Genomic DNA, 14,537 nt, shown 5'->3' with positions numbered 1-14,537 from the left:
ATTAAGAAATAATATTTAATTGCTTTCTTCCTGTTCACATTTGAAGTTAATGCTGGGATGTGTAGAGTTAATGTGATTGAAAAAATTAAGTGTGTGTTCTGTAGATGTGAATCCCTCATCGGTACATATCTATACCAATATAGTGGTGGATGTAATGCTGTGTCAATTGCTTGTGTTTAAACTTGTGTCATAAAAATATTGGCTAGAACTGGTGATACTGGGTTGCCCATGCTTAGGCAATTTGTTTGCATATAATTGTGGTTGTTGAACGTGACGTTTGTCTTTATCGTGGTGAATTGGTGAATTCTATGAGGGTTGAGAACATTGAATTATTATTTAAAAGATAAACAACTTTTTAATAGTGTGGAAAAGAATTTAAAAAGTTGGAAGATGTGAGTACAGAATCACAGGGAATAGAAGAGGAATTAGAATCTTTAACATGAATGACATTTTATGCATATACGAACTGCACAGTCATGTCAGAACCCGTAGGATTCCGGTGTAGTAGTTCCTGATTTTTGAATTACTGACCAGAGAAAGAGCTACAATTAAACAGTACTCACCATCAAAAGACTCTTTAATGTTAATCTTGGATTGACTTACTTTCATAACTCGTCTCAACTGAAAGTGTGAAACTTATTTAGTGAAATGACTTCTCGAACATATACCACTTGGTTCGTAGTTCGACACATTAATTGCGATGTAGCGTACTTTGGAAGAGGCGTGGTATAACATGGGGTCTAGAGTGCTCGATTCAAAATTTGCTGGTTGCAATTTTGAATCTCTGTCATCGTACATGCTCGCCCTATTAGCTGTGAGGGCGTTATAATCAGGAGCAATCTTAGTCTTTTCATAATCCCTGGCAAAATTTAGTAAATGGGCCCAATAATAATAAGAAAACTCAGAAGCAAATTAAAAGGCATATCACTGGAGGCCCTTGCATGTGTGGGGACCCCAGGCAATAGCCCAATTTGTCCAATAGGTAAGATGGCCTATGGTTATAATCTATGATAAATCCCAGCATTCATTGTTAAAAATTAGCCCAAGAGTTGGTAGTGGATGGTGTTGACTAGTTGCCTTCCCTCTAGTTTATCACTGTTAAATTAGTGACGGCTAGTGCATGTAGCGTTGCGTGAGATTCAAAAGAAACCAAATCCTTCCAGAAGAGAGCAAATTGCACAAAACAAGGGTAATATAACAATACTATATCAAGATTTTACAATGATACCAAACCGCTTCGGAAGAGAGTAAACTGCACAAGACATGGGTAATATGACAATATTATATCAATGTTTAACAATGATGTACAAATATAAATTAAAAAAACTGAACTGATCCATTTAGAAATTTGCAAGTTTTTCTCCTCTATAGCTGCGTATGTTGAGAGGTTGTGTTATAATGCGTCTTTGACTCAGTATATAAATTAAAACCATAATTTTGAATAAAATCCCAAGGCAACAAAATTATTACTTTTTATGACATGTGTATAAATCACATAATTTACGCTATAGCTTTATCAAAGCCCAAACGTAAAAGTAAGGCTGTGTTTAGTAGATAATTATGTAGATTAAACTCATTTCGATTCCATAGTAATTACATTTAACAAAAATTGAAAAAAAATGTTATTTTGTTTTCGAGGAATTCGTTTCAATGCCACCTGAGGCAGCCTGAACTATGCAGCTGTAACATGTACTAGGCTTGTGCGCGTAATGTGGTTGTTCCAATTATTAATTCCCGTCTATTTTAACAATGTGAGAATAATTTTAGTTGCTTTCCTTCTGCTGCAGCCTTACTTAGTTAAATTAGTCCAGTGTAAACTAAGATATTCAACAATCGTTACTTGGTTGGTTCAGTTAAATCATTAGATTGTATATCGGTTGTTAGAGTACGACAGTATTTATTACTTCATTCTTATAAACTAACTCAAGTATCTTTCTCTCATGGCAAAACTGAAGAGTGTATGTTAAGTTTGGTGACAATCGGTTGAACTGTGCGTCAGTTTTAAGCGGATACTCACACACGTGCACTTTCGTAAAATAATGATTAGATAATACAATTAAGATCCTGTTTGTCATTCTCAAGGGATAAAAGGAACGCTTAAAACGTAAGTGAAACCACTGGTATTTTATCAGGTGAATTAGGTGTGTAATAACAAACGTGAGAAGTGGTAAAATTAATTAATACATTCGTTATAGCAGTTGCAGTTACAAATACAAGTTCTAATTCATTATTATATCTCCCACGAAATGCAAAATATATTGAGTATCAGTATGCGCGTGTGTGTTTTCTTATATTAAAGCTACATCGGGCTATCAGCTGAGTCCACCGGGGTCTCAGTAATTAATTTAGCCTCTCAGATGGGTAAGTTCGTTTGCACGGACAAGCTATACTTTAGATTCAAGTAAAACGGACTAGTTTGACTAAGCATAAAGCGCCCTAAGATCTAAAATTGAAACTTGTCAGCTATGTCCTCTTGTAGTTTTCCTACTAATACAGTTGGATATCCGCGTGAAAAGACTTAACCAATACCATGGTCATACGTAATAAACTTTCAATGTATAAACTATTTTCATGATTTATTTTTGAAAACTTTCATTTTGCGATGAAATCATTTGAAGTAGCGCTTAATGAAGTAATACTAAAGGCATTCTTAGAATATTTTGAACTTCCCCATTATCCTAACTCTATTGATTTACATAAGTAAAACAACATAATAAATCATATTATAGATCAAACAAAACCATGTTTCATATAGGTTCTCGCCATATTACAGCGCACTGCCGTGTGTGTGTGTATGAGGCCTTTAGTTCTTTTGCAATGGCCACAAAGGCTGCCGCGCCGGCTTTTGTTCACAGAAGGCATTTCCCGGGTTACAACTTCGTGACACGCATGGAAATGTCCGTTTTGTTTATTGTAAAGTGAGACTTTACGAGTTGCGACTAAGTTTTATCAGATAAACCTTTGGGACCAAAAAACATATTAATATTACATAACTCAAGGGGACAAAAAGGGAATGAAAATATTTTCTCATTTCGATTACTACTTTTTTACCGTTGCTCTTCATACTTAACTGTGACTTGGCATTGTACAAATAGACTCTCCGAGAAGTGCGTCATACAGCACTTTATGAATCTAGGAATATTACTTCTAATGCTAGTGTTTCCATGAAGTACAATTTTCGTTTTCGTAGGCCTAGCTGTAGTGTTGCTAATCTAGGGCTGTTTGTTTGTTTTTTGTAATTTCGCACAAAGCTACTCGAGGGCTATCTGTGCTAGCCGTCCCTAATTTAGCAGTGTTAGACAAGACGGAAGGCAGCTAGTCATCACCACCCACCGCCAACTCTTGGGCTACTCTTTTACCAACGAATAGTGGGATTGACCGTTACATTATAACGCCCCCACGGCTGGGAGGGCGAGCATGTTTGGCGCGACCGGGATGCGAACCCGCGCCCCTCAGATTACGAGTCCACACCTTAACACGCTTGGCCATGCCGAGCCTAGTCTAGGGCAAATTTAAACAATGCCGAATGATGCATTATAGTTTATTGAAAAAAAAAACAACATTAATAGTGCAAAATTTTATCAAAATATTAACATTATATAGAAATATAAAATAAACGTTTTAAAACAGTAAAATCCTAAAAAAAATTAAATTTAAATGTGAATATTATCGTTGTGTTCATTGTTCAATAAATATCTTTTAAACAACTCATTGTTAAGTGAAAGGTAAAAGAGCAGCTTCTGTGGACAGCCTAGTTGCTTTGTGCTAAAGAAAGCCAAACAACCAAACAACTGTGGATGGATTTATCTTCATTTATCACTTTAGAAGGGAAAGTAGTACAGACATTTGATGTGATAACAAAGACCTCTTTAATTAATTGTCGCTTCATGTTAGTAGCACTGCCCACAATTTTATGTTTTGAAAGTTGTTTTCCCTAAAAAAGCATGTCTATGGTCAATACATATATTTTTATATTATCATCTCTGACATATCTTTATTGTCCAGCCATTTTGGATATGAAGAGGCCACTGGGTTTCTTGAGATAAATATAATGTTTTATGCATTCAACTTTAAATGTCACAAACTAAACTCTTGTTTGACATGAGTTTGTCCTGACTCAGATACGAATGTTTTAAAGGGTAGAAGAAAATTTGTAAAAAGTAATTATGCATAGTAAAATTTGTACATATTTTTGGCACGAATAGTAAAGTAACAATTTCATTCTCGTTTGCGTCCTTTCAGCCGTGGGAGGCGTTATAAAGTTTCAGTCAAATCTACTATTGTTGGTAAAAGAGTAGCCGAAGAGTTGATGAGGGGTGGTGATGACTAGCTGCCTTCTCCCTTGTCTTACACTGCTAAATTAGGGACTGCTAGCGCAGGTAGCTCTGGTGTAGCTTTGCGCAAAATTCAAAACTAACAAACATTCTTGTTTGTTAGTTTGGAAGGAGCACGACTGTTGTTGAGAACAACTTTTGCTGTGACCTTCATTGAGTCCTTAGGATAGTTATTTTGCATTGATGGTTCGCAAATTGTTAATTTTTTTAGCGTAGAGCCACACAGCGGCTTATCTGTGCTTTGTCTATCCCGGGGAATCGAATTCCAGGGTTTTAGCTTTGTAATTCCACTGACTCACTGGAGAAACATGTTTTTGAAGGAACTTCATTTTTGTTACTACGGTTTCTTTTGAAAAGACTTTGAAGTTTATATTGGTTTGTGTTTTTATAATGTCATTTCTGACGAGTATTACCTTGGTCGAGGGCCTGGCATGGCCTAGCGCGTAAGGCGTGCGACTCGTAATCCGAGGGTCGCGAGTTCGCGCCCGCGTCGCGCCAAACATGTTCGCCCTCCCAGCCGTGAGGGCGTTATAATGTAACGGTCAATCCCACTATTCATTGGTAACAGAGTAGCCCAATAGTTGGCGGTGGGTGGTGATGACTAGCTGCCTTCCCTCTAGTCTTACACTGCTAAATTAGGGACGGCTAGCACAGATAGCCCTCGAGTAGCTTTGTGCGAAATTCAAAACAAACAAACAAACAAACCTTGGTCGGGAAAAGAAATTTCAAGGTTTAAACCAGTCAAGTTTGCTCTTAATGAAGGCTAGTGTAGAAAAACAATAAATCATTCATTGCCTTATCAACAATCGCATAATCTTAATTTTATATAGCCGTTTCAGCTTTATCGGATTGAATATTTCATATCTTGCTTAAAAAGGCTAAGCTGGACCTAGTATTTAGCGTATTGGAAGACCCAAGGCTCGAGCTGTGATGTACCGATATAACACTGAATACGTGAGAAAGTTATAATTGTGACAGTCTCAGCTGTGCTATTCGGTTAAGAACAGTTGTGCTACTGTCTAATTTAAATCAGCAGTTCTAAATTTGTGATAGATATGCCTGAACGTTGGGGTCTCTAAACTGATCGTTTATCCTGTGTGTCGCATAAAGTGCCGTTCTGTTTGGAAGTACCAAATAACTTATAGAAAATCTAAAATATTAAAAGTAACAAAATTTTGAGTGAAAACCATCAATATAATATTGTTTTCTAACTAAAATAAAATGTTCAGGTGTCCCTTGAAATAATGTTCTAAAGTGAAGCATTGGGGTATTATATTCAGGAATTCGGCGTTATTCTATTTGTATGAAGTGAAATTTATCTAAAATACCAACTATCAAATTCCAAATTCTCCTCACGATGATTTAGAACTTTTAATGTAGAAATACAACTTAGTAGTTTGTAAAACTATCTAACATTAACAAACTGAATGTTTTCTAACCCTATAGGTTTTACAATTTGAAGCAAAAATCGTAAAACTGTTTTTATCCGGAACGAAACGTCCTTCTAGGTTATATATTTTATTTCGCGTCTTGGTAATGCGAACACTTGCGGTTTAAATTGAGTAACTCAAATCTCTTGAAGTTTTACATGAGGTAAGGTACAATAGATTGACTTTTTCACACATGTTTTGTTCTTTTACTACTCTGTTAAAGTATAAATTTTTAATTTTTAATCTGGTTTTGAGTTTAGTTTCAGACTTCACATCTGCGTAATTAACTTGCTGTACTCATAGATACCTAACTTTGAAGTGTTCGAAATTTCTATATCTTGTTCTCAGTTTTGTAAAATAGTATTTATTTTATTTTCGTGTTTTTAAACTGGTATAAAGTTTTATTTTTTTAGTTTGATTTATCCGTTTTGGATAATGTTAAATCTACGGACTTACAACGTTAAAACGATGCTCCTCTGTGAAATAGTCTTTTTTTTTTCGAAGGTAACCTCATTTGTTTGATATATAGTTGTACGATTAAGTTACGTACATAACTACATAGAAACAACATCGCTGAGATGTGAAAATAAACGTAAAATAAAATTACGTCTTATCTTTATATACTACCATATCTGTAAAAAGCTAAACAATACAAAAAAATATTTAAAATTCACACCCTTTGGTTTAGTTAAGATATTTATTTTGAATAAACCACTAAATAAATAAAAAATTTGAAACAAGAAATATAATCAAGTTTGCTCGAAATATTTAATCCACTGTCGCTGTGTTTTAATATAGAAATGCTTGCTATAAAACAAATACATAATATATTTGTTAACCACCCTAGGAAGCGTGTATTATGTTAGCTGTAACTGTTTTCCAAAAAAATATCATTCTGCATGATACATGTAATTACTATTTCTCAAAACACCTTCATGTCTAATTCATTCTTGGAATACTTTGGAAATTATTTTTACTGGGGAGGGTAATTAAGAATTATTTTTTTTTAATTTTTCAGTTTTGTAAAGTATAGAAAAACTCAGTTACTTTTGTTTCGAAAACATTCTTAAAATATTTCCTTACCATGCAACGCTACCAATATGCTTCATTTAGAATTACCGTCTTTCGAGAATCACCTTTTAAAGCACTAATTCAAAGTAGGTTGTTAGAAAATAACTTCGTGTGTTGAAATTAATTTTATGGTTCGTTTGTTTGTTTTCTATAGCAAAGACGCATCGGGCTATCGGCTGAGTCCGCCGAGGGAATCGAACCCCTGATTTTAGTGTTGCAAATCCGTAAACTTACCGCTGTACCTGCAGAGGACTTATTTTACGATGCGGATCAAGGTATTTCTACTATGTTTCTACCAAGAAAATTTTCTTCAAACACTTGTATATGATAAATTATGAATATAATTTTATGTGAGAAGTAACGTTTGTGTTATGACACGTTTACAGTTGTTACTTTTCTATGTGTAGAACGTTTAAAGAAATGTGTTGAAAATACGCCTATGACAGTATTATCCAAAATAATAATCCTGAAAAACTGTACTCCATGTTTATAATATCTAGCTTAATATTTGATTTAAGAGGTGGATTTTCATAGGCTTATGGAATTGTACGTCAGTCTTTCAAGACACTTAAAATAAATGAATAAAATAGAAATAGGTTTCATTAAAGTGAAAATAGATATAACATTAAGGCGGATACAAAAGGACGAAGAAGTAAAACATAAAAATCATAAAATAGTAAAAATGTTTAGGCCTATTATTAAACACAAAGTTACACAAAGGGTTGTCTATCTACATTTGGTGCATCACAAGGATAAAATTCAGAATTTAAGCCATTATAATCTCTCAAGCTTACCGTTGATTCACTGAAGGAGAGAGGAGTATTTGAATACGTTAACACAGAAGAAACGATATCACACGCGAAAGTTACCTCTGCTCAGTGTTGTCCAAAGTTTTGATCCGATTATTTTAAAGTCCTAGATACGATTTTAAAGATGCGAAAAACTAAACTTTTATATTTCAGCGTGTGCCTTTCTATAATATAGTTTTCACGCTTTCACTGAAATTTCTTTAAAAAAATGAAAGAAAGACAGAAGATTTATCGAAACCAAAAACTATTTAACTAGGAAAGAAAAAAAATAAAGGCAAGAAAAATGTGTATTTATCAGAAAGTTGAAGCACATTCTGCTGTATTAATCTACACCTGTGGAATAGTTCTTTTCGTTACACCTACATTCAACATAGAGCATGAGTCTCTTGCTGACGGAGGGAGGTACACCGTTGACGGCAATACATAGATAAGCACCGGAATGTTCTCTGTTGATGTTTACGAGAGCTAAGTGCTCGCCTTCGTGGGTGTCCACTGCAATATAAAGACAGAACAACAAAATAACCAAAAAGCAATAGTAGTTCGTCTGAAAGCCTAGAAAGTATAACTAAGTTTTGGACCTTACATGCGGTATTTTCAGTTAGAGAACAAAAATAACTTTGTTATAATCAAATATTTGGTTCTGTCATTTTATTTAATTTTCATGACAAAAACACCAAAATAAAACAATTTATACAATATATATATATAGCTTTTTTCTTTGTTTTTCGTTAGCATAGGTGAGTTACGCTCACCGCAAGGCTTCAATCTCTACTTAGCGTTACAATACCACACCTGTGGAGACTATGTTTAGCAGCGTTGTTAATACGGCAGTTTTTTTAGGATGTACGTACTTAGTATTGTTTTAATTTATCCTTGTATTTCTTCTTAAAAAAACAAGAACGTTAATGGTTTAGTAATATTTTAATGGGATTTAAGTATTTAGGTTTCAACTCAGTTCAACCGTATTCACCAAAACATTAACAGCAGTACCAATTTTACCTAACCTTTCAAAGAACTGTGAATGAATTAGTAAACGAGCTTATCAGATTATACTGCTATTCCAAGTCCATTCCGGTGTTAAGAAAAGAAAAAGTGGCTCAGCTGCTCAGCGGTACGTCTGCGGACTTGCAACGCTAAAAACCGGGTTTCGATACCCGTGGTGGGCAGAGCGCAGATAGCCCATTGTGCAGCTTTGTGCTTAACTCAAAACAATAACAAAGTAAAGAAAATGTTAAAAACTGTTTTCGTCAATTCGCCAACAGGTAAGTTATTCTGTATACCTCGCTATCAACAAACAAGTTCACTGAATGTTAGAAATAAACAGCAAATTATATTTAATTCTGCAGATTAAACCTTTAAAAAATGAAAACGATATTTTTACTTCCTAAGTTACTCTGTAGTTAATCATTATATTATTTTTCAGACACTTTTTGTTCACGATGTAAAGTATTTAGCCCACATCATATTCAATGATCAAAGTTTATGTTAAGTTCTTTCTTGACAGTTAAAGGTGTAAAGGCAGTGTACTCATCTTCTGGCCAAGAGCGGGCTATTTTTTAGTTTAATGGTAAGAAACACTAGCTGTCCGTAAATGGAGAACGATACTGAAGGAAATGGAGGTAGAAAGTTCAGAAACTTTCAGGCAATACTGCTGAGTTGCAGGTTTTAGTTTTATAGTTTTATTCGACTGCAGAGTCTTCTGGAAGTTGATCCGATATGTCACTGGGTGTAACTCGTGCATGTGACTTTGTGTAGCACTAGAAAAGTGTTCAGTAGGTATGTTATTTGTCTTAAAGTCGAAAAGTCATTTTAACCGAAACTTTGATTTATTGAAACATTTTAATTGAAACTATGGATATAGCTGCTTGATAATTCTTGTAATTAATTAATTAAAGAACAGTGTTTATTTGTTTTGTTTGTTTTTGAATTTCGCGCAAAACTACAGGAGGGCTATCTGCGCTAGCCGTCCCTAATTTAGCAATGTAAAACTAGAGGGAAGGCAGCTAGTCATTATAACATATCGCCAACTCTTGGGCTATTCTTTTACCAACGAATAGTGGGATTGACCGTCACATTATAATGGCCCCACGGCTGAAAGGGCGAGCATGTTTGGTGTGACGGGGATTCGAACCCGCGACTCTCATATAACGAGTTGAGTGCCTTACGCACCTGGCCATGCCGGTCCCAGTGTTAATGAAGTCAGTTTTTTACAGTATTGTTTTACTAGGAAAATACCAGAAACAATGTCTTCGGTAGGACCTTGCATATTTACAGCAGCTTCTTACAAATAGTAATGAGAAAGTTGTGAATATAGTAATCAAACAAAAACATTAAAGGACTCCAGTATTTTTAAATAAGCCATAGCACTTTTGTTACGTCCAACAGCCCAATTGTCCTTAAACATTTAAAAATTATCATCTTCACACACAATAATCTCGTTAATAAGCATTAATGACATAAACAGAACTTTCCCAACTTTTAATATTCTCAACCAAGCGTTTACTGCACATACTGAATAGTGGAAAACGTGATGAAGATGTCCCATGCTGGATGCCCCATTTGATAGATTGTCTTTAATAGTTTCCCATGTTTAGGTGAGGATTTAACTCAAATAGTTAAGATTTTAATTTGAATCGGTACAATTTCATGTTAGTAGAATTAAACTTGAATTCACATTAGCAAGATTAAGTGAGTGACTAGCACAATGAGTGTAAAAGGTCTTCATCTGAATACCTTGAATTTGCTTTTGGATAACCATGGTAGAGAGTTACTCCATTAAAGTCTTGACCACGCAGTTTATTTACAGATAGTCCAACATCAATCAATGTCTAATTGCACATACAGTATCTATTGCTCTGGCCATCCGTAGTTTAACAAAATCAATAAATTATTTCTTAATTTCAGTTGTCATCGACAAAGCGGAGACATCTTAACTGATGTTCCAAATTGTGAAAAGACACTTCATTAGCAAGGACAGAGCAGAATCCAACTTTTTTTACCTCATCAATAAATTTTACTCGAATTACATTATATCCTATGAATTGATCATACCATTTTTGAACAGGGATATATATATATATGTAGTTCTTTTTGCCTTGGAATTATGCAGATGAGTTCTCAGTGTTTCATAATTTCCTGCATAATGTTTAGGGAAAGCCAGACAATTCTCAGAATTTTTGGAAAAATAATAAAACCTTCGGTGTTACCACAAGATGCCAATCCTTGTTTTTCTGAAAACAAAATGGCAAGGATAATTTGATGAAGAATATGTTTTTCTGAGTTATACCTGATTGAAGGGCATTATTGGTAGTAAATTCGATTCTACTAGTGAATGTTCAACGGCAACCTTCAAAGCATTAACAGTCCGCATAGAATCATGATAATAAACAAGATTATAATGGTTGCTTTAAGTATTACTGAATTTTTATCCAGCTGTTAAATGATTTGTTGATAAGTTCTACGTTAGAATATTAACTACGCACTGGAAGAAGGGAAGTACAAGGGCTACAAAAATTTCCATCCGATTTTGGGCTGTATAGTAACAATGGATATTTTTCAAGCCTTGCTTTTTTAAACTTGCTGTTGCACACCTAAATGTTCGTGTTTTTTTTTATAGTTATCTGCTGTGTCTACTGAAGAAATCGAACCTCTAATTTTAGCTTTGTAAATTCGTAGACTTACCGCTGTCTCAATGGGGAATTACGCCCTTGAGAAAAGATGGTAGGAAATATGCTAATAAAGATAGAAATAATTTTCAGTATTTGATAGCTCACTAATAGCTGGACATTTTTCGTCAAGTGGCTTTTGTTGATGCCAGTAAATTACCAATGTGAATGCATGGCTAAGTGACTACAGAAACACCATGACAAATCTCTTGTGTTCTAGTGAAATGCAATGATGATGGTGTATGGAGAATGGAGTTTTCAGTACTTAAAGCTGTTTGAAGCTCAAACAAACCAGTTTGCATATCATCACTGTCATCACTATAAAAATATATCTCAATAGTACGAATCTCATAAGCTTCACATTTATTTCCAGTACGAAAGAAAGATTGTCATTAGCAGTATATGAAAAAAAATATATACAGAAATTTTAAAGAGGATACCAGTATATAGCTTTAACATAACATTCAATGTTATTATAAAATCTATAATAAACATTGTTGTTTTACTCATGCATATATAATATAGAATAATTATAACATCATGTATAGGTTTTCATGGATTGAATACAAACTTTGTGATGGAAAATACCAGACATATGCATAATATAACACAAAGTAGTTATTTCAATTGCATGTCAAAAGATGTATTAGCTAATAAAACACCTAAAATACATAGTATTGTACCTTGATTGTTACGAGCCAGTTATTTTCTTTTTTTGACAAAAAATATTTGTATGTCTCTACAATCAGTTTCACGTAAGTGCTTCATTCTGTTCAGTAAGAAGTATTGAAGGTCTAGCTAATATACCATACATATATTGCGTAGTCTCGCAAGCCAGGCTCTACTGGTAAAGCCGGTATTTTTCAAACGCGTTTAAGATTAGTACAAATCACAGCTTCTAATTTGTAAGGAAACAAAGCCTCAAAAATGCTTAAATCTCTACCCCACAGTCACTTTATATTTCTGTTTCCCTGACACAATGAATCTTACTTGCTCAAAATCACGTGTTAGATATACACGACTGTTTCATTTTAAGTTTAATTAGAGCGTTATTATTTACATAATACAGTTGTCATATGTAGTTAGTTTTAGAAGCCAGAGCTCATGTTAAGTTCATTTACGAATTATATGTTGTGCAGCGTGTACGTTAAGTTGTTATGATTGAAAGATTATTATATTGTAGGGTCATGTTACTAGAAATTTCTAAATATTTCTTTTTTACTGAGAATTATTGCATCAGAATATCTAGTATTTGGTGTTGCGTAAAATGTTCTATTCTTCTGTCAAGGGATAAATACGTGTTGAAATGGTGTCATTTAAATCTAAGTTGCGTGTTTGTGAGTTAAGCGATAAAGAGCGTATGGGGTCAGTGTTTAAAGTGAAATTATTACGGACTGTATTGTGATAACAGAGCAGGGAAGAATAATTCATCTTGTCAATTGTGCCTAAAGTAAATGAACAGGACTGGGTGGACTTTGACGAAAAAAAGAGAATTATTGACAGCTTTGAATCCAACTGTGATAACCAATAATGTAATTAACATTTCTATTGATATTTAAATTATTTTAAAATATTTCAAAACAGTGGATTGTGTTGTTGTTTGGTTATTGTTGAAATTTATCAACGACAAGTCACAGACATATACTCTAAGAATTTGGTTTACAAAACCTAACAATATCAGTACGGCTTCGGAATTCTAAATAATAGATGTTAATAGAAGCCATTGGATGCGACTATTTCAAGTCACAAAGTGTTAACGCTCAACAGAAAAATGTAGACTACATAGGAAACGTTAAATACCATAAGCAGCTGCGCCATAACTATAAAAGCTTAAATATATATATATATTTCGGAATTCTAAATAATAGATGTTAATAGAAGCCATTGGATGCGACTATTTCAAGTCACAAAATGTTAACGCTCAACAGAAGAATGTACACTACATAGGAAACGTTAAATACCATAAGCAGCTGCGCTATAACTATAAAAGCTTAAATATATGTATATATTTAAATGACAAAAATAGGGTATTCGATTGAGTCCTTTGCCAGGCGTATGTTCGTGAACAATACAAATAACTCATTTACATAGAAAAGAAGAGACCGTTTTTTATTGGACAATTTATACAGACAATGACTTATGTTTATGATTATCATAAACAAAGATGCTGCAATAAATGGATAAAATGTGCTATCTTAAAGAAGTGAAATTAAAATTGGCAGTCAAACTGATAGCTATACTTATAGCATGTAAAATAATTTTACCGCAAATATACATTCATTACTTAGCTTGGCTGCGTATTTCAGTTTACTCTCAATCATTCCCCGAGTTGAACAACAAAAATAAGCAGCCTGTCTATATAATAAATGAATATTTACTGTACAATTTTATAAATCCTATAAGATTAGCTATTAATTTGGTCACCAATTTAGATTTTATTTTTTTTAGTCGCACACGTAATTCTTTTTGAGTTCAGTTTTTTCACACGTACGTCCGACTTTTTTGTCAATGTACACTAATAATATACACTAATAAGCCATAAAAAAAAGAAAGTTTCATTCGATTATAACCAACGTTTACTTTTGAATCACAACCCTATTGTTCGAAACAAACCTATACTTTACAGAACCAACCAGATTCTTCAAAAATATAGTGATGGCTTTCCTCTCTATAACAGTTCTAATATAATAATAACTTTCTTTTTGTAACACCATAAATACTAGAATAACAGTTTCTTTTCATCGCCCGTATGCACTCGGTAGAGTCATGTCAAGCATCATTATTTGCATTAATTACTTAAGCTAATATCACGTGACGCTTAACGCTCCATAATTATTAGAAGTTTATAAAATTTAACAAATTTGTGCTTAAAAGTTGACAACGAATAATAACCGTCTAAAAGTATGGTTCTTTGAAAACTTGAGCTAGAAAGTGTTTTCAACCAGTAGTCTTACAAATCTAGAAACCGGATTTCGATATCCGTGATGGACAGATCACAGATATTTTCACCTCTACGTTTAGGTGAAAGTGATGATTTCAGACCCACAACTCACGTGACATACTTCTTGTGTTTGGCCGAAACTGGACGGTTTTTGTTGAACATCTTTTTGCACTTATGACTTATATTCAGAATAAATTTGACACATTATAGGAGGTTGTAAATATTTAGCAGGGTACTACGCTTGAAAGAAATCCATAAAATATAAGAATGTTTTTCTATTAAATACA

The 14,537-nt window shown here is 33.8% G+C and overlaps 1 protein-coding gene across 1 annotated transcript in view; it reads right to left on the bottom strand.

Annotated features, from left to right (window-relative positions):
• The window catches only part of LOC143249491 (lachesin-like), a 153,067-nt gene that overhangs the window by 35,032 nt on the left and 103,498 nt on the right, over nt 1-14,537 (bottom strand). The window contains exon 5 of the mRNA XM_076499418.1: nt 8,008-8,136. Within this exon, the coding sequence (XP_076355533.1) occupies nt 8,008-8,136 (129 nt within the window). The remainder of the gene's footprint in view (nt 1-8,007; nt 8,137-14,537) is intronic.

Source organism: Tachypleus tridentatus, chromosome 4, assembly GCF_004210375.1.
Source record: "Tachypleus tridentatus isolate NWPU-2018 chromosome 4, ASM421037v1, whole genome shotgun sequence".
In the NCBI taxonomy this organism is placed as follows: domain Eukaryota; kingdom Metazoa; phylum Arthropoda; class Merostomata; order Xiphosura; family Limulidae; genus Tachypleus; species Tachypleus tridentatus.
The sequence above is the reverse complement of the archived record's forward strand: the minus strand, read 5'-3'. Positions and strand labels throughout refer to the sequence as shown.